This window comes from Dysidea avara, chromosome 15 (assembly GCF_963678975.1).
Source record: "Dysidea avara chromosome 15, odDysAvar1.4, whole genome shotgun sequence".
Lineage (NCBI taxonomy): Eukaryota > Metazoa > Porifera > Demospongiae > Dictyoceratida > Dysideidae > Dysidea > Dysidea avara.
Window position 1 is genome coordinate 11,232,638 of NC_089286.1, and position 27,758 is coordinate 11,260,395.

Here is a 27,758-nt window from a genome sequence, read left to right on the forward strand (position 1 = left end):
ACAACTTGATACGTAGAGACATTCTTCATGTAGGCAATGTCTCACTTCACACCTTGGTCTTGAATTACTGCTACATGCATAAGCACACAGTTAGCACACAAAAAATTAATACAAACAGAGGCGCATGTTCGGTAGAACTTTAATTAGTTAAATATTGATAACATAAACAATTTGTCAAAGTTTCCACATGAACAATTTGTCAAAGTTTCCACTCAGCACATTTCCCGTCATATGGTATATACTTTAGTGAGGTTTCATTAATTGCTGCACATAATTATCTTGATGAGTGTTTATTAGCCACTGCTTAATTGTACACTAGTAATTATAATTCATCATACAAACCCTGGAGTTGCTTATATGTGCAAGTACATCACACTTATACCATCCCCATGAACTTATGCAGCCTCGGAAATGTGCTGAGTGGCTTGTAGTCAACAAGAACATTTTTAAAATGATGTCATTCATGTGCTAAATATGTTCATTGTTTTGATGTTATCTTTTTCATGCTATGTACTGTAGGAGCAGCTCTCTCTCAACAAAGCCAAGTTGACTGTACTGTGCCAGAATACGTCTTGTATTTTATTAGTTACACACAGTGATGTCCCATCATACTGCCGAAGATCTCTATAGTGGCTACTGTTGAATAAATACTCTTCGAGTTAGAACCTCTTTCAGTTGTGAGGGATCAAGAGATAGCACCTGTGTAGGCATAACAGTGGATGTTGTAAACAAAATAAAATACATATATGTTTGTTCAACTTGATTAGCTGTTTCACTCTGAAGAGTGAGGTAGGTAGGTCGGTACAGAACATATCAGCACAAAAATAAATAGAAGAAAGGCATGGTCTCGCATTTTGCTTGCGGCTGTAGTGTGCTTTTGAGCTGGTTTTTAAAAGATAGAGGTAAACAGCATTGGAAGAATGACACTTGTGCTTAAACAGGTATTTAAGCCTTATTTTTTACTTGAGAGAATTTATTTCAATGCTTCAATTTGTGGTTGGTTGGACCCATGAAGCAACTATATTAAAGTACATAAAAATTAAGTATTTATTTGATCCTCAGTTAAGGCACATCCACTCCTGTGCCATGAAATTCCTGTGACAAGGGGGTGTCACATATATACTCACTGTACGTCGATCTGCAACAGCAGTCAAAGTTTTGACCCGCCAAAATTTTGCTTTGACCTGTGACGTAAGAGCCTTTTTCAATCTTTGACTGGTGACTTAGCAACGGCCTTTCAGTACTTTTTGATTGTGGGGTGAAAATGTTCACCCTTGACCATTCACTTGGCACAGATTTGGTGGTCTTGACCTTTGACTTAGACCACGGTTGCAGATCTACCTACAGTGAGTGCCTGTGTGTCACCCCCTTGCTGAGATGTAGTGATATGCATTATTGTGAGGTATACAGTCCAGAATGTCTAGGACTGGGGCATTGAGATGGATGATATATTATATTAACAAATTAGTCATACACAGAAAATTATCATCAGCGCAGAGACCTCAGTGCCTTTTACAGTAAGGGTCATTTGACTGAATAAAATTAGTGTCTACGTGTCATCATATGGTGACAGCCTGCCGCGGATGGTAAACGAAAACTTACGTGCCCTCCAGTAGCTAAATATGTCCTGCTAACCATCCACTACACTGACTAGATCAAGATGTCCTGCCCACTTCAAAATCCTAAATATTGTACCGTAGGCTGGGAAAGTTACGCGTAGGAAAAGTTTCGCGAATTGCACTCTACTTTGTATACCGGCGTAAAAGTTTCGCGATGCTGATTTTGCATACCGATTTATTACTGAAGCATGTAGAAGCTAAGCGGCGTAAAATTAATCGCGAAACTTTTCCCACGCGTAACTTTCCCTGCCTACGGTTTGCGTATTTTGTACCGTACGCGTATGGTATGTACCATGAAACCAGGATAAATTCATCAAACCATCTGCTACTGTTGATGCATACAAATTTAGTTTTTACCCAAGATCAATTACCCTATGGAATCAACTACCAATCAATGATATTTTTCCCTAAATGATTTTGATAGTATTCTTCAATCAACACTGACATATTCAATGAAAAATAGTAATTAATAATCTAAAGACATTGTTTTTATACTCAAATTTGTGAGTTTTACAATCATAAATATATATATATACGCGTATGGTACAACTAAACTAGCTACAGACACAATTAATTACAACGGGGGGTTGGGGAAAGGAAAATCAGAGTCCTCACACTGCAAAGCCCAGTACCGTAAGATCATACGAGCATTGTTCGTCCATAAAGTATTGTTAGGCGCAATCTGTGAATTTGCGCAGTTTCTAAATTACGCTGCGCATTTTGTGAATTCATAAAATGCGCAACAATTTATAAATTGCGCAGCTCGAATGAGGACACGGTGCGGTACGATCGAGTGTGTAATTTACGACCTACTGTTAGGCGCAATCTGTGAATTTGCGCAGTTTATAAATTACGCTACGCATTTTGTGAATTCATAAAATGCGCAACAATTTATAAATTGCGCAGCTCGAATGAGGACACGGTGCGGTACGATCGAGTGTGCAATTTACGACCTACTATCGTTTCACATCTGGTAGTTCACGCGATTTAAAACCTAATTTCGTTTCACACCTGGTGGTTCACGAGATTTCCTCGTGGTTCTTATAGTGCTTGCGACTGTACCATACGCGTATGGTACATAACATACACGTATGGTACATACTGACCATACGCGTATGGTACAAAATACGCATATGCAGTGGCGTAGCTACCATTGAGGCAACCGAGGCAGCTGCCTCGGTAAAAAAAATGCTCAACAATTCAGGCTGAGCACTGAGCAGGCCGGAGCCCATGGTGACACAGTCCTGGACCACTTTTCAGCTACTTGAATTTGTATTCGGAAAAAGATCGAGATACTCTAATAGAGCAGTCATCGTAATATACTCTAATAGAGCATTCAGTGTAAATTATAGCCAGTACTCTTACACTGCTTGGTCTAAATCATTTACATTGTTAATTGTCTTTAAATTACTTTTCAAAAGTGTTCCAATGAATTAACTGCATGGCATTGCATAAAGCCCATTGATCATGCATGTATATCATGAAAGTAGCCTCCACATGCCATTTCAAAGCATATATTTTCAAAAATTTCCTCGAAGGAGCATGCCCCCAGACTCCCTAGCTTGACACATGCAGTTGATTATTTCATGGAAGAGATATCTCTGACTTAAATATCATATCGGATCAATAAAAAGTATAGTGTGCATGACTATGACCTCTGTTGCAGTCCATGGATGGCCTGACTACTCAAAATATCTCCAGAGTAAGTCAGTTTTTTTGTGTTGAGTACAATTAAACTAGTGTAATAATTGAAGCATGGTATACTGTTGCATTAACTAAGCTGGAGCATGACATGTAGAAAAGTACTCAGAGTCTTTTGAAACAATTTCTTCCATCCAACCAGAGAATCAACCTGCAAATGCTGTACCACCCATGCTTGAAAGTGTTTGTGAATCAGTTGAGTCACAAGCAGACCCTCTCAATTACGTCAATGTATATCTTACTTTGTCTCGGTAAAAATTTTTTTTGGCTACGCTACTGATATGGTATAGAACATGGGCACGAGACTACCACCTCATAATGCCTCTGAATCATCTTATCAAGGTTCGAATTGTCGATTGATCACGGCTGATGAATGATCGCATAAGGTGACCACAGCCATGGACCATGGACCACCAAGGTGGGCACGAACTACCGTAGGCGGGGAAAGTTACGCGTGGGAAAAGTTTCGCGATTGCAGTAGCTATCGCGAAATTTTACGCCGGTTAGCTTCTACATGCTTGTATTTGTACAGTAATAAATCGGTATGCAAAATCAGCATCGCAAAACTTTTACGCCGGTATACAAAGTAGCGTGCAATTCGCGAAACTTTTCCCACGCGTAACTTTCCCCGCCTACGGTATGGTATAGAACACCCAGACCGCTTTTTTTTCTTTTTGTGTGGGGGCGGAGAAAAAAGGGTCTGGTGGATCTCCAATACATTTTTTGTGCAGCCGGATCTACACCTTTTGGGGATCGTTGATCAGTGGTGATGAATAGCAAAGTCCTGTTAACGAAGCAACAATAGGAAATACGGCGCGCGTACCCAAGGATGCAGCCTTGCCAAGCAAACGCGCGCCGTATTTACAAGCCTTTGCTATTCATCACCACTAATCAACGATCCCCAAAAGTTGTAGATCTGGCTGCACAAAAAATGTATTGGAGATCCACCAGACCCTTTTTTCTCCGCCCCCACACTCAAAAAAGCGGTCTGGGCACGAGACTTAGGCTAGGGTAGTCTTATCATTACATCACGTCATAGAGTATATAGTATCTATGTCTATGATCACGTGGTACAATCCACAGACACGATGTCGCATACAAACTCCGGTTATTTTTGTATTTTATTAGTCGAATTTTTTTGATTCAAAAAAATTCGCCAGGCGCGGGGGGTATCCGGAAACCAGTCAACTCGAAAAAAGCGAAATTTAGTCTAAAACGAAGTGTATTACTAAAAGATAGTAGCTTTCTAGTGATCAAACTAATATACTGCTTCTCTCCAGTATAAAGATGCTTCTCCCAACCATTAAAACATGTTAAGCGCCTCAAAATAATTTTAGATATGCTAACGTGATTTCTGCGATCTTTGATAGCTAATGCATCAAATCTTTCTGTATACATTTAGAGTGGTAAGATTTAATTGTGAAACTATTTATTAGGGTGTTTTTATTCATATTTAGCTAAATTTGAGTTGGAAACCAGTCAGCAAATTTTCTAGAACCTCCCCTGATAGTGATATATATAGCTATCTTATAATAAGAATAATCATTTTCCCTAATCAAGAGAAGTAATTATCGCTTCTAGTTTACATGAATTTACAAACAGTTTGAGCTCTGTGCATTACAAATAAATAAGAGCAGTAGAGCAACCTGTTAAAACATTTTATTGTTGAATTCGCGCAGTACCACGCGAATAACAAAACATGTGGATATTCTGGATATTATTATATTATTATAGGTAATAATTGTAGAACTCACATGAGTGAGTATGTTACAATAGGTGTAATAATTTAGGCTAAGTTACAATCTAGTGCTATTTGAATGTTCCTTAAAAGTATCTAAATTGTTACAATTTATAGAATCTATAGATAGATTGTTCCATAATCGAATTTATGTAGGAAAGAAGCTGTACTTGTATGTGTCAATAGCTGTGTCTGGCTGTATAAATTTAGGCCACTCCAAATAAATTCTCTGTTTCCCGTCCACCGCCCGCATCTAGTTACTGACAACTCTAAATGTTCCATTATTCCGTATTCTTCCATTATTTTCTGGTTATTCTTGCATACTGAGAGGCTTAGTAAAAGCCATCTTGAAACAGTGTCAGCTCAGGTGTCAGTAGTGCTATCGAGTTGGCACAAACTTCACGTTTGCACTATTTTTGCAACTTGAAAAGCTTAAGCATGCTTTTATGCAGCTTGTTATGGTTGTGCCAGGCAAATAATAGCTGCCAATCTTATAATGAAATAATGGAAATGAACCGCCCGCCCGCATGCAAATATGCTTGAGTCCAGGACGGGAAACAGAGAATTTATTTGGAGTGGCCTTAAGGTCACTGCCCCTGGTATGCCTTGTTCTAAGTGTTATATAGTTGGGTAGTGAGACATCCACGCTACCATGAATAATTTTGTGCAACATTTGAAGTCTTAGATGTTTGAAGTGTGTTTCCATGGTATTCCAATTAAGACGTAATAGCACGTTTGATACACTGCTAGTTTGGTAATAATCATGCATCACAAAATGAGCTGCTCGTCTTTGTACAGACTCCAGTTTGTTAATTGACTGTCTGCTATAAGGTGCCCAAGCTGTAGCTGCATATTCCAAAGTGGATTTGACATACATAAGATACAGATCTTTGTGATTTTACGTGAGCAGTTCACAAAATTTCTCGGCCTTACAAAACTTTATACAGAGTTTGCCTTATTGCACACATTGTCCACGTACTGGTTAAAAGATAGCTTGGAGTCAATTGATACCCCCAGGTATTTGGCACACTCGACCATAGTGAGTTGTTTTCCATGAAGGATGTAATTAGCATGTATTGGGGTTTGTTTAAGAGTTATTGATATAACCATACATTTATCGATGTTGAAAGACATTTGATAACTACCGTATAGCCAAGAGGGAAAAAATTTCGCTGATTTCGCGGTTTTGAGGGTTATCAGCAAAAATTTTAGCCTCGAAATATATAGACCTCCATATAGTCTAATAGCTACATTTTGGGAGTGTTTGCAAATCCACAAAAATTTTATATTTAGCAACATTGCTCAACCTCGAAATATTTGCCCCTCGAAATATTTAGGCTATGCGGTATGTGGTCTCTGAGTGACGTCACATTCTTTCAAAAGATTTAATTTAATCGTTTTTTATCATTATTATTATTATTGTTTACTGTGCAAAACCTCTTACAAAGAGTATCGCTTTTCGGAATCAATCAGTATTTCTTTACAACCAAATTACTTCAATTCTTCCTGGTCATGTGGATAACTCTAGCAGTTGGAGTCTTTCTTTACTCACTGTACAATGGAGTGGAAGGAGTGGACTGCAACCTCATCAACAACACAATAAACTGGGATATCCACTGCAGAGTGCTGTGGAGAGGCGTGACTGAGCCGAACTCTGTTGGTCCGTCGGACATCGATCATGTATTAAGTGCCTGTAACGAAGATCAAATGTGTACTGATCAGATCAAATATTATATTGATAACTGCATCTCGCAGGTAGGCAACAGCTGCCCATAGTTTGAGCGTTGAGACTTTTCTTTTATTTATTTGAATAAATTATTGTTGTAGTGTGTGTTTGTATGTATGTGCAGCGGCGGAGGAAGTAGTTGATATGAAGGGGGCTTGACCCAGACTTATTTCTATAGCTTGGTAAGGTGAGACCAAAAAACAAAAACAAAAGTCACAACCAACTGACAAGAGCTTTCCACCTCACCAACTACCATTTCTAGCTGATAAACTACATAAAAATCCTTACATAGCTCGCTACACACTGACTACTTTATTAGAGTGACTGCTCTATTAGAGTATCTCGATCTTTATCACGGTTTTCAGCCCCACTCCAAGAAAGATAATTTCGGTGTGATATTATTCTGAGGGGGCTAAGGACCAAGGGGGGATTCAGCCCCCTAGCCTCCCCCCCCCCTTTCCGCCGCCTATGTATGTATGTTTTGTTTGTGTATTTGATTGTGATTTCCCTAGTCTAAAATAAACTAGCTAGCTATACCAAGCCAAAGGCTAGTACCAATAAGTAGACTCATAATAGCTATTCATTTGTTGTTTAAGATATTACTCTTACGATAGCAACAGTCCTGTATGTCGTCACGTTGTGGATTGTCGTGCCATCCGTACATGCATGCATGAAGATGCATCCTCAGTTTCGCGTAGCCATATCGCTTTTTCTCCCACGGCGCTTATCGATTGGAAATTATAATTCGAGCAAGCGCTTATAATTTCCAATCGATAAGCGCAGTGGGGGAAAAAATCGATCTGGCCACACGAGACTGAGGATGCATCTTCATAAAAATAAAAAAATCTTCATGCATTGGATTATAATGATTATTATTATTATTATTACTGAGCAGCCAGCTCTGCTGGTGTGCTCAGATTTTCCCAAATGCATATACAACACAATAAAAAATGTTAGCGTCTGCAACTTCAATGAGATCTACTGATATTGTGTTCCAATCATTAATTGTTCTTGAAAAATAACCATTTTGGTGTGCTGTAGTAGATACGTGTGGTAAGATGTAGTGCAGTGGATGGTATAGACTAATGTAGTCTCGCGTGCCAGACGGTTTGTGTGGGGGCGGCAATTAACCGTCTGGTCACTGTTGCACACTTTCCGTGAAATCACTGGAATGCAATTAGATTACATCACGGCATTGTTTTGCGCCAAGGATGATGCAATAATCGTTCCAATCACCTCTTTGAGCAGACTAAGACAATAATTGTACTGGTAATGTCCTGGTGATCGACGTATTCGAAACATTACTGAACGTCTTCCTCGACAATTCTGTCGTTTCACAAATCCGTAGCGAACCACGATCGTTCTTATACGAACGCTTTTAAGAGCCCTGTACTAGGGAAACAAAGATCCTAAGCCCATGGCGTTGTTAAACTTTCGAAAAAGTGATCTGTAGCCGAGATTCAGTTCTTTATTAGGTTAGGTAATCCTAAGGCTGCAGCACATGTTGCTGTAGACCTTCAGTGCTGGTCACTGTAAAGTGTTAATAATAAATACTTTAGGTTTAAGGAAGAAAATCCATCCCTCCTGGAGGAAGACTGAGTGTGGCCCCGACTAGACATTGGGTGACCTGCAGTTCGAATCCTGGGGTTGGAGGGATTTTTTTCCTTACTTTGGCCCCTTTTCTGTTACACCTTTCCAGCTATAAGTCATTAAGTCTAAGTCCTTGAAATTAGGTTAGGTAATCCTAAGGCTGCAGCACATGTTGCTGTAGACCTTCAGTGCTGGTCACTGTAAAGTGTTAATAATAAATACTTTAGGTTTAAGGAAGAAAATCCATCCCTCCTGGAGGAAGACTGAGTGTGGCCCCGACTAGACATTGGATGACCTGCAGTTCGAATCCTGGGGTTGGAGGGATTTTTTTCCTTACTTTGGCCCCTTTTCTGTTACACCTTTCCAGCTATAAGTCATTAAGTCTAAGTCCTTGAAATTAGGTTAGGTAATCCTAAGGCTGCAGCACATGTTGCTGTAGACCTTCAGTGCTGGTCACTGTAAAGTGTTAATAATAATAAATAAATTTAAAAAAAATTACACTAAGAATTTGAATTATTAGTGGTTGTTTCGTCACAGAGTGCGCGAATCGATCTGATTGGCTCTGCCAACATTCCGACAGTGGTCCCGGAATGTGTGCAACAGTGACCAGACGGTTTATTTGCCGCCCCCACACAAACTGTCTGGCACGCGAAACTAAGACTAATGTCTCATGGATCATGATGTTGGTAGGTAGTACAGAGGAATAGTAGCTAAGTGATATCTGTTGGTAAAAAGCTTTGTGTAATGTTTGTAGTCGAGATAATTTGCAGCAAGTCTGGAGAGTTGGCCATGATAGCTGATTTAACATTAAAATAAGGTGACAAAACTAAGTCTACCATAATCATTCATCACCCAGCGTGCTGCTCTTTGTTGTATTTATTTATTTATCTAATTTGTCAAAATGACAGGGTGGCACGGGCACCAAAAGGCATAGTGTGCTTCCCTCAACATACATACATAACAAGACACAGAACAGGAACAGTACAAAACATAACTATTACACAAGAAACACTAAGTACAAAACAAACGATAAAAGGCACAACGAAAAGAGTTCACAGATTTGATACTCAGTATATCAAAAGACACATTGTTCTACAGGAATACAGTATTCACAAAAAACGAGAACCGGTAGCTGTTGATGGTAGATTGTAAAGGTACAATTGTTAGATCGTGAGCTCTTGTAGGAGACATGCCATGATGGTAATAATCAGAAAAGTTTATGTTCTCTTATTGAAGATGTCATATACATAGTGTCAATACAGATGGTGGTTATGACGATCAGTAAGTTTAGGCCAACGTAGCTAGCATATCAACACAATCATCAGAGGATTTATTCCACCTCCTAGAAACTGGATCCCACTGGCTTCCACATGCCCATCTAGCAGCACAATGTTGTACATTTTCTAATGTAGAGATCAGTGGTGTAGCTACCATTGAGGCAACCGAGGCAGCTCGGTAAAAATGCTCAACAACAGGATAAGCAGGCCTGAGTTTTGGCACCCCAGATTTTCTACTTAAATATTACTAGACAGCATTATTGTACCACACATAATAGAATCTATGGCTGTAGTAGTAAGCAGGGCTGGAGCCCACGGTGCCACGGTACTGGGTCACTTTTCAGCTACTCAGTAAAAAGATCGAGATACTCTAATAGAGCAGTCAACATAAATATACTCTGATAGAGCATTCAGTACAGATTACAGCCACTGTTCTCATTACACTGCTGGGTCTAAATCATTTACTAATTGCCCTTGCATTACTTTTCAAAAGTTCCAATGAGTCAACTGCATGGTATTGCATTGAGCTAATTGATCATGTATATCATATGTAATTAACAGTTACAATCAAAAATATAGCCTCCACATGCCATTTCAAAGCATATATTTTCAAAATTTTCCTTGAGGGAGCATGCCACCAGACTCCCTAACTTGACATGCTTAGCACATGCAGTTGAGCATTATATGAAAGAAATAATTTCTGACTTAAATATCACATCAGATAAAAAGTATAGTGTGCATGACTATGATCTCCGTTGCAGTCCATAAATGACCTGACCACTCAAAATATCTCCGGAGTAAGTTGTGTTGAATGCAATTAAACTAGACTAATAATTGAAGCATGGGAAATATAGCATTAACTAAGCTGGAGCATTATACTTATGGCACATAGAAAAATGCCCAGAGTCTTTCTTCCATCTAACCAGATAGTCATCAAATGTTGTACCACCCATACTTAAAAGTATTTGTGAATCAGTAGAGTCAGAAGCAGACCCTCTCAATTAGGTCAATAACCTGCAGAGTGATTTCACAATGCTTTTGTTTCTTTGAATTACTAATGTTCTGAGGGTTAATGCTTGTCAAGACATCAGAATGCCACTGGAGCATCCCCCTCCAAATATTCACCATTCATTTTGCCATAATAATTTTCAACCTTAAAATTATGAACCTAAGCATCCTGATTTCCTTCTGGTATAGTTCATTTAAATTGCTATTCACTGCTCTTTCCAAATCTAGTTGTGAATCTGAGGTATCTATCACATGTCAGGGGTCATTACGCCATACATTACATGCGTATGGCTCTGAAACACCCAATACAAAATGTATTGGAAATTTTCCAGTAAACTGCTTTGGTTTAGGCCATTTTGTCGAACTTAAAGTTTGTGAATTTGGGGTTCTTTTAACATCCTTAGATGCGCAGTGAGTTGCTTTACATGTATTACATCCTGAAAGTTGCTAAACTGACTTGAGGCGGGAGGTACATGCACAACAATTAATTTTATTTTAAATAGTTTTTCTAATGCAAATGTATTGGACTTGCCTGTAACAACTGTTATTTTGTCATAAACAAATCTATAGTAAATTTCCAAAATGTCTTGATATGTTCATAAAATTCGATCGCATAATTGTGACACAGGTTGGGTTTTATTATGATTGATTAAAGTACCTGGTAAAGGCAGAGCCTGTATACCAGAAGGCCTTACAGCACAAGTGCTGAAGGCCTGTAGGATATATACATGGTCCCACTAAAGATGTTTACATTAACTTCACTAAGTATGTTTGAAAAGTAGGAGAAAGAAGAAAAAATCCATGACTGGTTTTGTGGCCTATTTTGATGGCTTTTTTCTGGATTCCTTTCAAACCACAAAAAGGCACTCCTACGATGGTTACTCCATCTACATAACAATTTTCAGCTCATTTCTTTAAGGGATTTACCCTGTGGGCATGACAGCACCTTTGTGTGTAGTAAGCACCTCTAAAATAATTAGTGTTGCTGGTATAAAGACATTTTAGCTTTTAAAGCAGCTTTTAAGACTTCACAGAGGCTAAATAAGCAGTGAGACAATACTACTAAAAGGTGAATATTTGCTGTTTCAAAATACAGAAGAATCTGCTCTCCTCAGCCACTTACAACTTAGCCTGTTTGTGCCCCTCCCCTTGCCAGCTACTGGACCTGCCCCTGCTACATATGTGTGAAAATTGCATTTTCTTTCATGCTCACAGTATGGCACACCAGCTTCTTGGGCAGCACAACACACTACCATGTGTCTTGACTGTTAATGAACAACACTACTATGTGTCAGTAGCCACTCTAGCCAATATGTGTCATTTAGTAGCTAGGTTTAAAGCCATTGTAAAATACAGTACTAAGTTCTCTATATATACAATCCACACAAAAACAGCCAAGCTGTAAAAAATGGTGCTGCCTTAAAAATGGGTGAAAAAGTTGAGAAATTAAAGGTGGTGGCCAAGAAATGACTGCAATGATGTTAATGCTAATAAATTTTAGCAATGCACACAATTAAAATTTTTAGCATTAACATCATTGCAGCCATTTCTTGGCCGTCACCTTTGAGTTCACAACTTTTTTCTCCCAGGCTTTTAAGGCCGCATCATTTTTCACAGCTTGGCCGTTCTTGTGTGGATTTCACTTATTTTTGTACTTTATAAGGCCCCAAAACCAGCCTATGACTGACTTTGAAGTTTTTTTACTCACATTTCTTCTTTTCTATATAGATACAATGATGATTATTGAAGACAGACTTATAAATGTATTTTCATTGCATGATTTAATTCAATATTTGATAATATTAATATAATACTCTAATAGAGTGCACATTTTTTGAGGACTTCTAATAGAACATACATAGAATGTTCTAGTACTTCTATTGGTAGATCTATGAAATTATAAACATCTGATTGTAAGCAGATTTCAACTAGAAATTTCATTTATAGCACATAAATTAAGTGAGGTGATCACCCAAGGTAGCAGTGGTTCAGGATGTAGGTGTTAGTTATGGAGGTCCCTGGTTCAAACTCTGTTAAACTATTTTTTACATTTTTTGCAGGGGCATAGCCAGGATTTTTTTGAAGGGGGTTCGGATTTAAAGTTGAATGTCTTCAGGGGAAGGCCTGGGTGCTTCCCCTAGACCATGTTTGAACGAAAATGCATACACAAAATGTGCCCTTAGGCAGTAATATAAAAGGTGCTGTTTGTGCATCTAACTAGCTAAAACCTACACACTGCTGTTTATGCAGCCTATAGAAACTATAAACCTATTGTAAAACTAAGTAGTCTTCACTTTCAGACAGCATACTGACAGCCAACTCCCTCCATACTCGAGTCCCTTAGTTGGCAATACTTCTTTCCAGGTATACATTATTCCTCTTGTCTTCAGACTTGGCTTGTACTCCAATATGTTCGAGACATCACGTGCCCACAATGCTAAACAAATAAATAAACCATTCATCAGGTACATATAGATCTACATCAACAATTCTCAGTTTGTGCTAATCTGCTGACACATGTATAACATGACCACTCAAATTTAGCAGCTCCTCCCTTGTAACATGTCTCACCATTGAACATCCTTCACCATTTCACTCGCGCTATTTCAACCATGAATCACGTGTGTAATTGATCACGTAATGCAATAGATATCATTTGCAAAGCATTAATGTGATGTGACCCTCAAGAATAGTACAGAGGAGCACCAGTGGGCAAGTAGCTACCGGAGAGCTCCAGGGCTGTTAGAGTGATTATTTAATTTTTTTTTTAAATTCTGCCTCTGAAAGGGGGGTTCGTCCGAACCATCTGCCTACACCCTTGTTTTGAACACATCTTTTACCCAACAGTGACTGCTCTATTAGAGTATCTCGATCCCACAATTTTACACTTGCTTGGTATTTGCTTTATAACTTTGTCGCTGTAACTGTATTGCTATTCAAACTATCAAAGGCACTGCTACGATGATTAGCTTATCTACACTCCAATCAGTTTCAAGTTATTTCTATACTCAGTTTACCCTGTAGCCGTGACAAAATTTTGATCTTTTTTTATGTGAATAAATGCTGATAACTCCTTAATTATTCCTCAGATTCACAACAAACTTGGTACATGAATCCACCATTACACACTTTTTATTTGTGCCAAAGATTGAGGCAATCAGGTTACATATTTGCATTTTATAGCAATTTTTGCTAAGTGTGCAAAAAGAAATCGAAGCCCCCGTAGCCTCCCTATGGCATAAGAAGAAATTAAAACAAAATTTTGAATGCTCATATCTCGCAAATGGCTGTTGCAAATTACTGTATGGTGTACCCTAACTGGAGGACAGCTATAATGCAAAAATGGTGTGCTTTGGAGAATGGGCCATGGAGCTATGCACGCATGAAAAAGCTGTTTTCTTTCTTCCTGTTAATACACTCACGGTATGGTACCAGCTTTCTTGGCTGCACAACACACTACCATGTGTCTTGACTGGCTTTCTTGGTTGCATGAAACACTACTGTGTGTATTGATATTGCAATAACCCCCATTGTCTTGTAGTGATGGTAATTTTGTCAAAAGCATTAAATAAATGCATTCCTTTCTGACTCTACAGGAAAATCAATTTGAGCTCCAAACATACCTCACCTTGGGTTGTGCGTTCAATAAACAGAGATACACATGTCTCTTTGGATATGTAAATGCCACAGCATTTCTGAATGAGCTACTTGTAACCGTGAGTTTACATTTACACAGTTTACTTAGTTAATATGCGTTGTTGTGTATTGTGGAAAATGCATGTTGCCATGGAGAATTCAATATCTACAAACACTACCAATTACTCTCCATGTATATGGCGGCTATTTCTCATAATGACATCAAACTTTAGAGGAGCTGTCAGCTGTATATTATTAGGCATATACACCTTAAAGTAGGAGTGGATCCAGGGAGTTCAAAGGGTTCCATGGAACCCCCCTTTTGAAAGAGCCTCTTTTACTTGAGATACTCAAATAGAGCAGTCAGATCTAGTTACTCTAATAGAGCAGTCAGATCTAGATACTCTAATAGAGCAGTCATAGTATTCTTAAGAGGACCAGTGTAGCAGGCTATGTGTGGAGTTATAAATGTGACCAGATTTCACAGAACCGATCCAAATCGCACATCAGGCAAAATCAAACTAACACCACCAGTGGATAGCTACACTATCGTACTACAAGTTTTGACCCTCAGCACTACTCAAACTACACGAGGCTGGTTTTTACACACGTCTTTTCTGGGTGGTGTGGAGTGCTCAAATGGCGGTTTCAGGCCTTGTGTAGGACCTGGCTTGGCAAGAGTCAGTGGTTTACTGGTGGACAGCCTTATAATGTTGGCCAGACGTGTTCTCTGCTGATTTTGCTACATATCAGCCACTAAGGAGCCAGCACAGCCCTGTAATCTGGTGTCTGGACTCCAATCGTGGTCTGCCTCCATTTTGAGGTCTATCTTTTGCCCTCCCCGCCACCCCCCAACCTCCACCCCTTTGTGAGCACTCGTGGTACTACTTCGCTCGTCCAACTGCTCAGATTTTCTATCTTATTTGGCGGGAAACTGTACAAGCAGCTACAAGTACTGGAAGTGGCTTGAAAGGTAACAGATTGATGCATCTTTTGTGTAAATTTCATACGCGTGCTTGCTATCCTTGGAGAGTTATGCTGGCTTCAATTCTTTAAAACCGTTTATCTCGGAACTTCTAATGTGCGATTTGGATCGTTTTTCCAAAATCCAGTCACAAATAAGGAAATGGGTGAGGTTATCTATGGTGAGGGGCAATTTTGTCAGCAGGTGATTAACTTTTTTTTTTTGATTTTCAACTTACAGTCATGCTCCTATAGGATCTTCAATGCTTGTTCATCAGAATTGTGAGATATTACAGAATTTTAAACTGTTTTTTAGTTAATATTGTAATTGTGTACTGCATTTTACAGTGTGTACTGCATTTTTCAGGTAGTTGTGTACCCCTGAGTCTAGGCCCCCCTTACCTTACCTTGTATATAGCTATTCCTGTATGTTATCATTATCATGATGTTCACTACTACTACTACTACTACTGAAGTTGCAATTCCAGAGTGGAACCCCCTTTAAAAAGTCTGGATCCGCCCCTGTGAAGTATTATATATATTACTTCTAAAACTTCAGACCACCTCCAATGCTTGTAGCTGCTTGTAGAGTTTCCTGCCAAATAAGATAGAAAATATGAGCAGTTGGATGAGATACCAATTTTTAGCCCCACACACTACATGGTTTCTGATTTATGACCACAAGTATTTTGAATATTTCATGAAAAATTGGTCCATCTCAAATTACAAAATCAACTGTAACTTTGTCCTGTGTTACTATCTTAAAATTTTCACCAATCAAAGACTGTAGATCGACCTTTCAAGTGATGCATAAACTATGGGATATCACCTTAATTAAGGTTGAGAAGTACTTAGTTGAAGCTTTAATTATTAAATTAATATTTCCAAAAATGCTATTTAAAATTCTTTGAATTTTTTAGTGATTAATCATTGGATCATGGTCTATGTTTGATAAAATTTTTGTGGTGGGACCACAATGGGTTCAAGATGTATAATTAATTATACTGTTGTATGCAGTGGAATTTTGTACTCTATTGTTACTGTATGGGAGTGTATGCCTCCAGTAACCACTCCCAACTAGGTCATGTCAAGTTTGTCTTACACATCTGAGGTATACAAGTGTTATGCAACCTGTATTAATGACCACCTGTATTGAAAGACCACCTTATAGTACTGTTAATTCTTATTACTTAAGTTGGATATAGATCCAATGCAGCTATCCTGTCTGATAGATCCAATGGTCCTGATAAACAGGTGGACTTCACAATAAAACCACCATGTGTCCATGTCAGCATTATACCTTCTTTCTTCAAAAGTATCTTTGGTATTAAGTCAAATCCCACCACAGTGCACTAATATAGGTCCACTCGACACTATAGTACTACGTGGGTGCATTAATTGATACAGTGGAACTCTTAAAATAGGACACCTTGAACAGTGGACAATTAGGAGGATACTTGTTCACAGACCCATTTTAATGGTACACATGCATTTGGACCACTTCTATAGCTTTTCTAATAATGAACATTTTATCATGGTCCCATACAGGAGAAGGGCTCCACAACACATGTACGTTACTTGTAACTCAATGAGTGAAAATATTATGCTATAATTTTTTTTTAAATATTGAAAAGTATTTTATACCCATGCACACATGGAATATTAGAAAAAACAAGTCCATGCAAAGGAGATAAATATCCAATGACATAAGTTTTGCATAAGTATCTGTGTGAATTTAAGACTTGCTTGTACTGACCTTTAGGCCCCTAATTGGTGATTATTAGTCTCTCATCCAGTCTTTCTAATTATTATGATGTGGGCGGGAGGGTATTACCATTAGGCCATTATAATATTTATATACTAATGTACAGACCTTGTCCAAATCGTCTTTCTTTTCTCGCACAAATTTATCGGTTTTTAGCTGCAATCATGTTCTATCAACTTAATCATAGCAGGATTTCAGTTGACTATGAAAACAGAATCCACTGCAGTCATTTTCCAAGGAAAACGGCGATGCATAGTGCACTGTAGTGTTAATTTTAAAAACGCTGTCTAGTTTCAATGCAAACTGTGATGGCTTGGTATCACGTGTTCTTCTGAGCATGCACAGAGTAAATAATGGCTTACCATGTGGGTGGCCTAAGGAGGATGCGGGCGGTGGATGAGAAACTAATAATCACCAAATAAGGGCCTTAAAGTATACATGAATGTAAAATACTTTTAAAATACTGTAGCATAATTGCAGTAATCACTTTCACACACTGAGGTACAAGTATACATACAGTGAAACCTTACTATCATTCCTCAGACTATGATAAAGTGTTTGTATTAGAGAAGTCACAGAAGTGTCTGGATGCATGCCATAAAAATGGGACCATAAACAAGTGTCCGGGTTATCAAGTTGACCACATTATTTTCAGGTTTCCTTTTCATTATATATACCAATGCATCCACATATGTAACAATGGAATGGACCACAGTAACTTGATTGATTTTATTGACTTGATTTTTAATAAATCTGAAAAATTATAAGACACTGACATGTTTTTGGATACTTGGTGGCTTATTTGAAATCTACCTGTTTAATTAAGACCATCTTTTGGATATGCTATATAGACAGGGTGGCGGCACTGGAGCCATAACATTAAAGAAATAGGAATCAACAATAGTATAAAGGTGGTCTTTCAATAGAGGTGGTCACTAATACAGGTAGTACTGTGCTTGTACACCTCCACTGTATAAGACAAACTTGGCATTACCTAGTTGGGAGTGCTTATTAGAGGGGTACACTACCATACAGTAATAATAGAGTACAAAATTCCACTGCATACTCATATTTAATTATGTCTCTTGAACCCATTGTGGTCCCGCCACAACTTAGATATGACCCAATTATTCACTTGAAAAGTGCAAAGAATTTTAAACAGCATTTTTGGAAATATTAATAATTAAAGTTTTCAACTAAGTACTTTTCAATCTTAATTAAGGTGATATCCCATAATTCATGCATCACTTGAAAGGTCAATCAACAGTCTTTAATTGGTAAAAAATTTATTTTAAAATATTAAACCAATACAAAGTTAAAATCGATTTTGTAACCTCAGACAGACTAATTTTTTTATGAAATATTCAAAATATTTGTGGTCATAAATCAGAAACTATGTGGTGCATGGAGCTAAAAGTTTGTATGGGTGATGAGCATCACAGGTACTACAAACACACTAAGTTTCATCAAAATCCAAGAGATGACCCTAAATTCCTAGTTGATTTGACACGGAATGACACTTACATAGTTTATGTCCATTGTCATACTTACTTTGATAATATGGCCACTACTGATGTTCCATATAGTCCAACAAAATTATACTACAAAAATATTTACAAATTTAAATGTAGAGGGAAAATGGAATTTTATTTACAAAGCTGTTATTATAGTGTGGTATTGATGTGGTTTACAGGAGCAGTGTGAAGCTGACAATTGGTGTACAGTAGAAGATCAGTGTTATTCGGTAAGTGACACGTCATGTAAATTCTCTGTCTGTATGTACAAAAAATAAGCTAGTGGATATCATGGCAATGTTCCACCATTACATCCTTTCTATTTGACGGCTTAGTATTATGCTAATGAGAAAAGTGATGTAAGGGATCATAAGTTGTGCACTTTTCACATTGCTGCTCATAACATCACTGTACAAGTAATGATGTCATTCACACTCATTACAAGTGACTAGTTCCTTGAGTGATACTACTGCCCAAGGGCATGGATAACTAACTGCTCATATGTTATAGAGCATTTTTAAAACATTGAAATGTACTGAAAGTCATCCAATGACACATATTTAAAATACGGGGCAATTTCCGATCCTTTGAAAATTAGCAGCATTGTCCATGCAGCTAAGCATTGTCCATGATGGGCCATGGCAGGCACAGTACCAATTATATGATAATCCATAATTTCTAGTGCTGATAATGGCACTTCCTTTGTGAAAGCATAGTTATGTAAGTCATGCTATCTTGGCCTATTTTAAATCCTACACTTTTCTGTGCCATTTTTATCATGAGATCACATGTTTTGCTCAACTTAATGTCCATCACAAGACAGGAACCAGCAACTGTAAATTTATTTATATTGATGGCCCATAACAAACAGAAGTGGGAATTGTGCAACTTATGGTGGTGCATTCCTTACAGTTCCTTCAGATATGTTAATGACTATCTGGATCATTGGATGATCCTCAAGACCTGTAATAACACAGAATGATGCTGTGATGGTTGTCAACTGCAATGCTGCTGGATATAAACAGAATATAATAAAATGATATCATGAAAGGGACAATGTGATGTACCTCGTAATCATACAGTATCGTGTGGTATTTTTGCCATAATAGTCAGGAAATTAATTCAAGAATCTTTAAGGTAGCCAATCAGAATGACACTGACTACAGATCACAAACTTTATATTGGAACAACCTACTTGTTAACTTAGGCAAAACAAACACATATTTAGGAGTTTTCAAAGGTTCAAGAAACCATTGTTTCTAAAACAAGGCATTATTAGACACGTTATTATTAAACCCTTAAGTGATGGTTTCTTGCATGATAGCAACGTCAATTGTGAGTGAAAAGATTGAGATGCTCTAATAAAGCAGTCAGGCAATATCAACTACTCTAATAGGCCAGTCAGTCACTTTGGTGCCCTTTCAAAAATTTCTGCACACTCTCCTGTACTATTGTACACAGTAGTTGTTTCGTAGCCATTACTTTTATCTCTTAGATACAGTTTACTAGTGTTACTCCTCACCTGTAACATGTTTGTATGATTATTCTACTAAGATACATACTTCAATTGTTCTGGTCAGACTATAATACTAAAATTATTTATTTGTTGACTAGAGCTAAAGGATAAATGTCATTGTCTTTTAGTACAATGACTAAACTAAACTAATCCTATATACCCAATTTTAGACTAAAACCTACAACTAATCTGCTAAAAACTCATGTTCTTTACATAAAGACTAATCAATAACTAAAAGCAATAACTAATATTATATATGTAGTACTTGATTTAATGGTAGAAAGTGTTTATGCTCAAAAGTCATTTATGCTTACAATTGAATTATTTGCTTGTACATACATAGACATTGGACTTAGCAACCGACACTTATGGATGCCGTCTTGAAGAAGATGCTCTGGCATACAGTAAAATCAAGTAAGTATTAAATTACATTACGTTACTATCCCTTTGTCCAGCTATCATACATAAACACAAGGCTATTATAATCCACACAAAACAGCCAAACTGTGAAAAATGGTGCGGCCTTAAAAAGCCTGGGTGAAAAAAGTTGTGAAATTAAAGGTGGCGGCCAAGAAATGGCTGCAATGATGCTAGTGCCAATAAATTTTAACAATACACACAGCCATTATTAAATTTTTTTAGCATCAACATCATTGCAGCCATTTCTTGACCACCACCTTTGATTTCACAAGTTTTTTCACCCAGGCTTTTTAAGGCCGCACCATTTTTCACAGCTTGGCTGTTTTGTGTGGACTTCACTCCTTTTTGTACTTTATAAGGCCGCAAAACCAGCCTATGGCTGACTTTGAGGTTCACATTTCTTCTTTTCTATATAGATACAATGATGATTAATGAAGACAGATGCATAAATGTATTTCACTGCATGATTTAATTCAATATTTGATAATATTATTGTAATACTCTAATAGAATGCACATTTTTTGAGAACTTCTAATAGAACATACATAGTATGTTCTAGAACAATCTAGTACTTCTATTGGTAGATATATGAAATTACAAATGTTTGATATAAGCAGATTTCAGCTAGAAATTTCATTTATAGCACATAAATTAAGTGAGATGATCAGCCAAGGTAGCAGTGGTTTGGTAGTTAAGGATGCAAGTGTTAGGTATGGAGGTCCATGGTTCAAACTCCAGCAATTTTTTTTTGACATTTTGTGCACACTTTTTTTTACCCTGCAGTGACTGCTCTATTAAAGTATCTTGATCTGCTATTTTACACTTGCTTAGTTTTTGCTTTATATCTTTGTCGCTGTAACTCTATTGCTATTCAAACTATCAAAAGGCACTGCTACAATGATTAGCTTATCTACACTCCAATTTTCAAGTTATTTCTATATTTGGTTTACCCTGTAGCCGTGACAGAAGTTTGATATTTTTTACATTCAACACTCATAACTCCTTGAATATTACTCAGAGTCACAATAAACTTAGTACGTGAATCCACTGTTACATGCTCTTCATTTGTGCTAACGATCATGGTAATTGAGTTACACGTTTGCATTTTATAGTAATTTTTTCAAAGTGTGCAAAAAAAAAGTTGAAGCCCCATAACCCCCCCCCCCCTACAGCATAAGAAGAAAAAAACAAAGAAATTAAAACAAAATTTTGAACGCCCATATCTTGCAAATGGCTGTTGTGAATTTAATCAAATTTTCTGTGTGGTGTACCCTACTTGGGGGACAGCTGTAATGCAAAAATGGTGTGCTTTGGAGAAGGAGGCATGGAGCTTTCTTCCTGTAAATACAGTATACTCATGGTGTGGTCGCCAGCTTTCTTGGCCACATGACACACTACCGTGTGTCTTAATCATGGTGTAGTCGCTGGCTTTCTTGACCACACAACACACTACTGTGTGTCTTGATATTAGTGACTTTCAAACTTTTTGATTGTAGCTACTATTGTCAAGTCTTATCAAGTCCTACACCATTATAGTAAACTCTTGGTCTTATATGTATTTTACAGTGGAGATGAACAGCTGGAGTTAACAACATTACTAACATTGTATAAAAGGTGTTTCCTGAAACCACCAGGACTGTGCCAATCAGTAAGTAGTAGGTATGCATGACATGTTTATACAGATTTTGTTATGGGTAGTTATGGGTAGCTACGAAGCTATTATGTAATGTACAACCCCCAGATTTGCAAAAAGGTATCTACCATTTTCTCACAATCAAAATATATTGGTGTTGTAGGGAGCTAGCTATTATCCTGCTGTTGCACTATTGTATCTGCTTTTTGTGCTCATGAATCTGAAGCCATGTAAATTCACAGGTAACAATCTGCTGTCCCCTAACCTTCCTAGCTTTGCTGCAGACATGATCTCACAGCAGTAGTTGGTTGGATGCCTCTGGGTAACCACCAACAAACAATGATAAGTTGAATCTATTGACTGCTAGATTCAAATGATATAGGTGCAGGCAGTACATACTGCTATTACTGATGTAATCTGGCAAGTAATTTATGTAAACGAGGAAAAGTAGAGGCCCCAAAACAGTCCCTTGTGGGACTCCTGAAGTAACAGAGATTGAGGTGTTGTTAAGAACTACTTGCTGGGATCTATTCAGTAGAAATTCACTTATCCATTGGTGCACTCTTCTTTGCATGCCATACCATTGCAACTTATACAGCAGTCTTTGATGTGGAATGGAATTGAAGGCCTTGGTAAAGTCTAGTGATATTAGGTCAGTTTGGATCTCATTATCATGACTTAGAGATAGGTCATGAAATAGAGAAATAAGTAGTGTTTCGCATGAGCGATTGCGTCTAAATCCATACTGTTGTTCATTAAGTATGCTAGGTGTTTTGTGACATGAGAAGATGATATAAGTTCAAATATTTTAAATGCAATGCTAGTTAGAGAGATGAGCCGATAATTACTGGGTTGGGTACAATCACCTTTCTTATATATAGGAGTTACATTTGCATTTTCCAGTCACCTGGAGCAGTACCAGTATCCATTGAGTAAGTAAAGACTGTTGTTAGGATAGGAGTGATAAACTTAGCAGTTTCCTTTAAACCTCTTGAGCTTATTTGGTCAGGACCACTAGCCTTGTGGATGTCAAGATTTTGTAACAGTTTTAGAATTCCTGCAGTAGTAATGTTGATATCTGTGGGGTGTGAAGATGGGCCTTTATCTGGCATGGGTCCATTGTGATCCCTAGAAAGGACTGATTGGAATTGTGCATTTAAGGCCTCAGCTTTTTGATGATTGTCAGTTATTAACTGTGTTCCTGAAGCTAGTGATGGAATATCAGTATGATCCTTTCTGAGTGAGCTAATATAAGACCAAAACGTTTTCTTTTTGCAATGTCTATCATGATCAGGAGGTGCAATAATAATGTTATTTTTGATGGGATGCTCTTAAGGCTTTTTGAATAGAACGCTTGAGATCAAGGAACTTGTTGAACAGTTCTGGGGAATTCAATCTCTTAGCTTGTCTGTACAATTTATTTATACCAGCTTGAGATTTTTGTGGTGATTGAATTGATTGCTGATGCACTTCTCATGCTGTATAGAGGGTGGAACAAAGCTGAAAATAAAGTGGAATAGCTGCATTGCTTTCCAGGTATTGATGGTTGGGGAGTCACTCAGTTGATTTTAATAATATGTCTGGCTGGTGCCATTCTTTTCTTTGATGCAGTATCCCTTGGTTTAACCAGTCATAAATTATTTTTAAAATTTAAGGAAAAATTTATATTTGAGTAGGGATCAAGCAATGAAATGAGGAAGTCATCTACACCTGCAACTATACTGAATACCTACTGCTATATATTATGACTAAAGTATAGGTGTTCTAAAGATCTGTTCAATGAATAAAGAATACTGATATTTATTGACAGCAATATCAGTAATTTAGGAGTAGCAAAAAATAGTCAATTTAGTCCAATCTTCTGCTAGCTGCTGTATCTTCAGCCTGGCTGTACCAAGACCTATCCTTCTGTAATCTTTATTCTGCAACAACAACAAAAGCCTTTTATTCAAAAAACTATTCAAACAACACTCTAACCACTGGCTATAGACAGACTGAATTCCTGTCCAAAATCATGGGTGTTGGAAGATATTTAACTTATGGGTGCCCAGTGGTAAAGCTGAAGACCAGAAAAACAAAAAAAAAGTTTGCAACTGCTTTATTAGAGTCACTGACTACTCTATTAGAGTATCTCGATATTTTCAGTAATATATAGTACAGTGTGCTGACACCCATTAGTTATGCCACTGGAAATATTTATGGGTGCCCAAGCACCCATGGTACCCATGCTTCCTACGCCCCTGATTATTCTATCTGTTGACCTGTCATATGATATCATTTTTATAGATTCTAGGTCATTTTATAAGGTTTCATCTACACATGTTGATGACTCAGTTTCTTTTAAATTATCCTTTTCGTCATCCTTGTATATAGTGTATTGTAAGATATAAATATTGTATTTGTGATTATCACGTGATTTTTGTAATGACATGATGGTATGATGTAAGTTGATTCGAATAAATGCTCAGTCGTAAGAATAACGTGGTGTTCTCTGTTAATCGAATCCATCATGATCAGCTCAGCAGTTCTCCAAAAACTCTACAATCCTCCCCCTCATTGTCATGATCCACATGACAAGTTTTTCAGGTTAAATTACAATTTTAATTCTTGTATCTGCCACCAGCATTTCTTAGGATTAATCCCACTTCATCTAGTGCTTCTGGAGCAAATTGTCCTCCAACTTGGCCATGCAAGAGATGGTTTGGAGTGAGGAGAATGTTGTGGTTAACACTGACTGACTGATAGGTCAGTGGTCATGAATTGATTAGTGCTTTTGCTCCACAAAATGCTGTCATCAGCTCTTCATCATTTACCTCAGCATTTTTCAAAATTGCTGTGATGGCTCTCTTCGCTGATGTTATCATAATTTCAAAGACACCTCCGAAATGTGGAGTGTAAGGTGGATTAAATGTTGACTTAATACCCTTATCAGCTACAGCTACTTTAGTTTTTGGATCTTTGCGTAACTCACACAATTCTTTATTAGCTGCCACAAAGTTTGTTCCATTATCTGACAATATTTCCTCTGGGACACCTCTTCTATTAATCATTCTGTTTAAAGCATTTACAAAAGAGTCCACATCTAAACCATGTGCCATTTCTAAATGTACAGCTCTGGAAGCCAAATAAGTAAAACACAAATACCTCTTTTGTCGTGGCCTGCATTGCCATGAATTGTCCCCCAAAATCAACAGCTGTCTTGGTAAAGGCTTGTAACAATGTAATAAGTCTGGTAATGGTGCCATAATCTGTTGAGCTACCTTAGCTTTTCTCTTTTTACAAGTAGCATACTCTCTTTCCCACTCTAATTTCTTCTCGTGCAGAAATGATCCAAAATGTACTGAGTGGATAACAAAGATAAAGTTTGATTTGTACCAGCACAGTGATTCCCTAGTTCATGATGGTGCTTGACTATGAGCTTCGTTACCCAATTCTTGTGGGGTAGAATTATGGGATACCTTATATCATATGGAAGAAACTCTACATAATGTTAATCGTCCATCTGACCTCATCACACCTTCACTATCTAGTTTTGGGCAAAGTCCAAGTAATTTGCTGCTTGTGGGTAATTGTTTATGGTTCACGAAAGACAAAGACTCTTCCTTAAACACTTTCAATTGCATCTCTCAGCAATATCAGTACTTTATAAGTAACAAAAAATAGTCAATTTAGTCCAGTCTTCTGCTAGCTGCTGTATCTTCAGCCTGGCTGTATTGAGTCCTATCCTTCTCTAATCTCTATTCTGCAACAACAACAAAAAGCCTTTCAGGGGCGGATCCAGGAGCTGGCAAGGGGAGGGGCACAAATAGCCTAAGTTGGTAGGTTGTTGGGGAGAGCAGATTCTCTTGTTAGTTGCTGCATTTTTGAAGCAGCAAATAAGCACCTCTTAGTAGTGTCTGACCGTTGATTTTTGCCATTTCGGCCTTTGCAGATGGTGGTGAAGTCTTAAAAGCTGTTTAAAAGGCTCTGAAAGTATTAAACAACAGCAACACGATAATTGTTTTAGAGGCACTTAGTACGCACGAAAGGGTGTTGGTTGACAACTTTACAGCTAGTTTGACTATGAATTTGTAATAAATGCTAGTAAAATATGGATATTTTCATGAATTTTATAAACTGATCTTCGCCTTAGTATTTACTAGAAGTATGGCTGGCTCCAAATGCCCCAAATGCCCCATCCTGGATCCACCATTTACCCCAAATGCCCCATCCTGGATCCACCATTGCCTTTTACTCAAAGAACTATTCAAACAACACTCTTACCACTGACTATAGACAGACTGAATTCCTGTCCAAAAGGTCCTTTTATCTATCTGTTGACCTGTCATATGACATCACTTTTGTAGATTCTAGGTTATTTTGTAAAGTTTCATTTACACATGTTGATGACTCAGTTTCTTTTAACATTATCCTTTTCTTCAGTAGGAATGAAATTTCTACTAGTATAGCTGCAGGCCTCCCTTATCATTGTATTTATTTTTTGTTTCGATTTTATTTTTACTGAAATATGAAATTTCTGTTATAACTTAATTGTAATTGGAGCTGTATACTATTTAATCAACAATTGTTCATGATATCTGCTCTGTATTGTTCGTGATATCTGCATATTATTTTCTACACACAGAGAGTGTCTCAAAAGAATGGAATTAGTACACTAGTTATTGTTTGTGCAACAGTTATTCCAGCAGGAGTGATCATGTTCACAGCATTCCTGATTTGTTGTGGACTATGTGTGCTATGCAGGAGAAAGAAACAGTAAGAGCTATGTTAATTGTGTTGTGTAGATGCACATGTTCTGTAATTCAGAAGTTATCACTTTATCACTCTTTGGTTCTATTGTAGTGTAAAGTACAGTGGAACCTCAATTATCTGGATCCCACTTATCCGGATTCTCGGTTAACCGAACTATGGAAATGACTGCTCTATTAGAGCAGTGACTGTTCTATTAGGGTAGTTGATAATACCGAAATTTTAAAGATGTTTTTTAATGCTATTTTAAGGCTGTTTCTGCATGCACAGTTTCAGAGATATGGACTTTTCAGAATTATGGACCACCCCTGATCTTAAGGGGTTCTGATAACTGAGGCTCCACTGTATTGTATTAGTATAATGTAACAAACCTTTAAAATCAGAAGATTGATAGTGCATTGCGAAGGTGTAGAAACCTGGGGGACAATGAGAGCTGGAGTCCCCTATTGAGATAGCTATGATCTTAACTTGTAAACACATTGAGCTACTCTAATAGAACAATCAGCTATTCTAATGGAAAAGTTAGTACATATATTCTTCATCTAGATATTATCGAGCCCAAAAATCATTCAGAGTGACACAAACTAATTCCAACAAGTTTCTATGAATTATTCCATTTAACTTACAAATTAGCTGATGGCTTCAGCCAAGCATGTATAACTCAGCTACAGGTAGCACTACAGGCTTGATTTCTTCATTATTCAATGATGATTCAACACATTTGACCATTCGTAGAGGAATGATTGTTGCAGTAGTGCCTCAAGTAGCTCAAATGAGATCTACTGATACAGCAGCAGATTTTATTAATAATGTTGACAAGAATTCACTTCCTTCTACTCTAGATCTATTCGGATTTAAACTACTGTATTCTAGTAACTAACAAATGTCACTGTTGATGTATGT

At 37.6% G+C, this 27,758-nt stretch overlaps 1 protein-coding gene across 1 annotated transcript; it reads left to right on the top strand.

Moving 5' to 3' along the window:
• The first annotated feature begins 6,507 nt into the window (after positions 1-6,507).
• Positions 6,508-27,735, top strand: LOC136245272 (uncharacterized). The gene is made up of 7 exons (XM_066036761.1): positions 6,508-6,813; positions 14,256-14,375; positions 18,717-18,767; positions 20,397-20,467; positions 22,040-22,121; positions 26,731-26,861; positions 27,591-27,735. The coding sequence occupies exons 1-7, from the start codon at positions 6,571-6,573 to the stop codon at positions 27,733-27,735; spliced, it is 843 nt and encodes a 280-aa protein (XP_065892833.1). The 5' UTR covers positions 6,508-6,570.
• The last annotated feature ends 23 nt before the right edge of the window (positions 27,736-27,758 follow it).

What these genes read in the sequence shown, in the direction of transcription:
- LOC136245272 (XM_066036761.1), top strand. Translation starts at nt 6,571, where the DNA reads ATGTGGATAACTCTAGCAGTTGGAGTCTTTCTTTACTCACTGTACAAT. An exon ending in CTGGCATACAGTAAAATCAA is followed by an intron (nt 20,468 to 22,039) that starts GTAAGTATTAAA and finishes TGTATTTTACAG; the next exon opens with TGGAGATGAACAGCTGGAGT. An exon ending in CTATGCAGGAGAAAGAAACA is followed by an intron (nt 26,862 to 27,590) that starts GTAAGAGCTATG and finishes GACCATTCGTAG; the next exon opens with AGGAATGATTGTTGCAGTAG.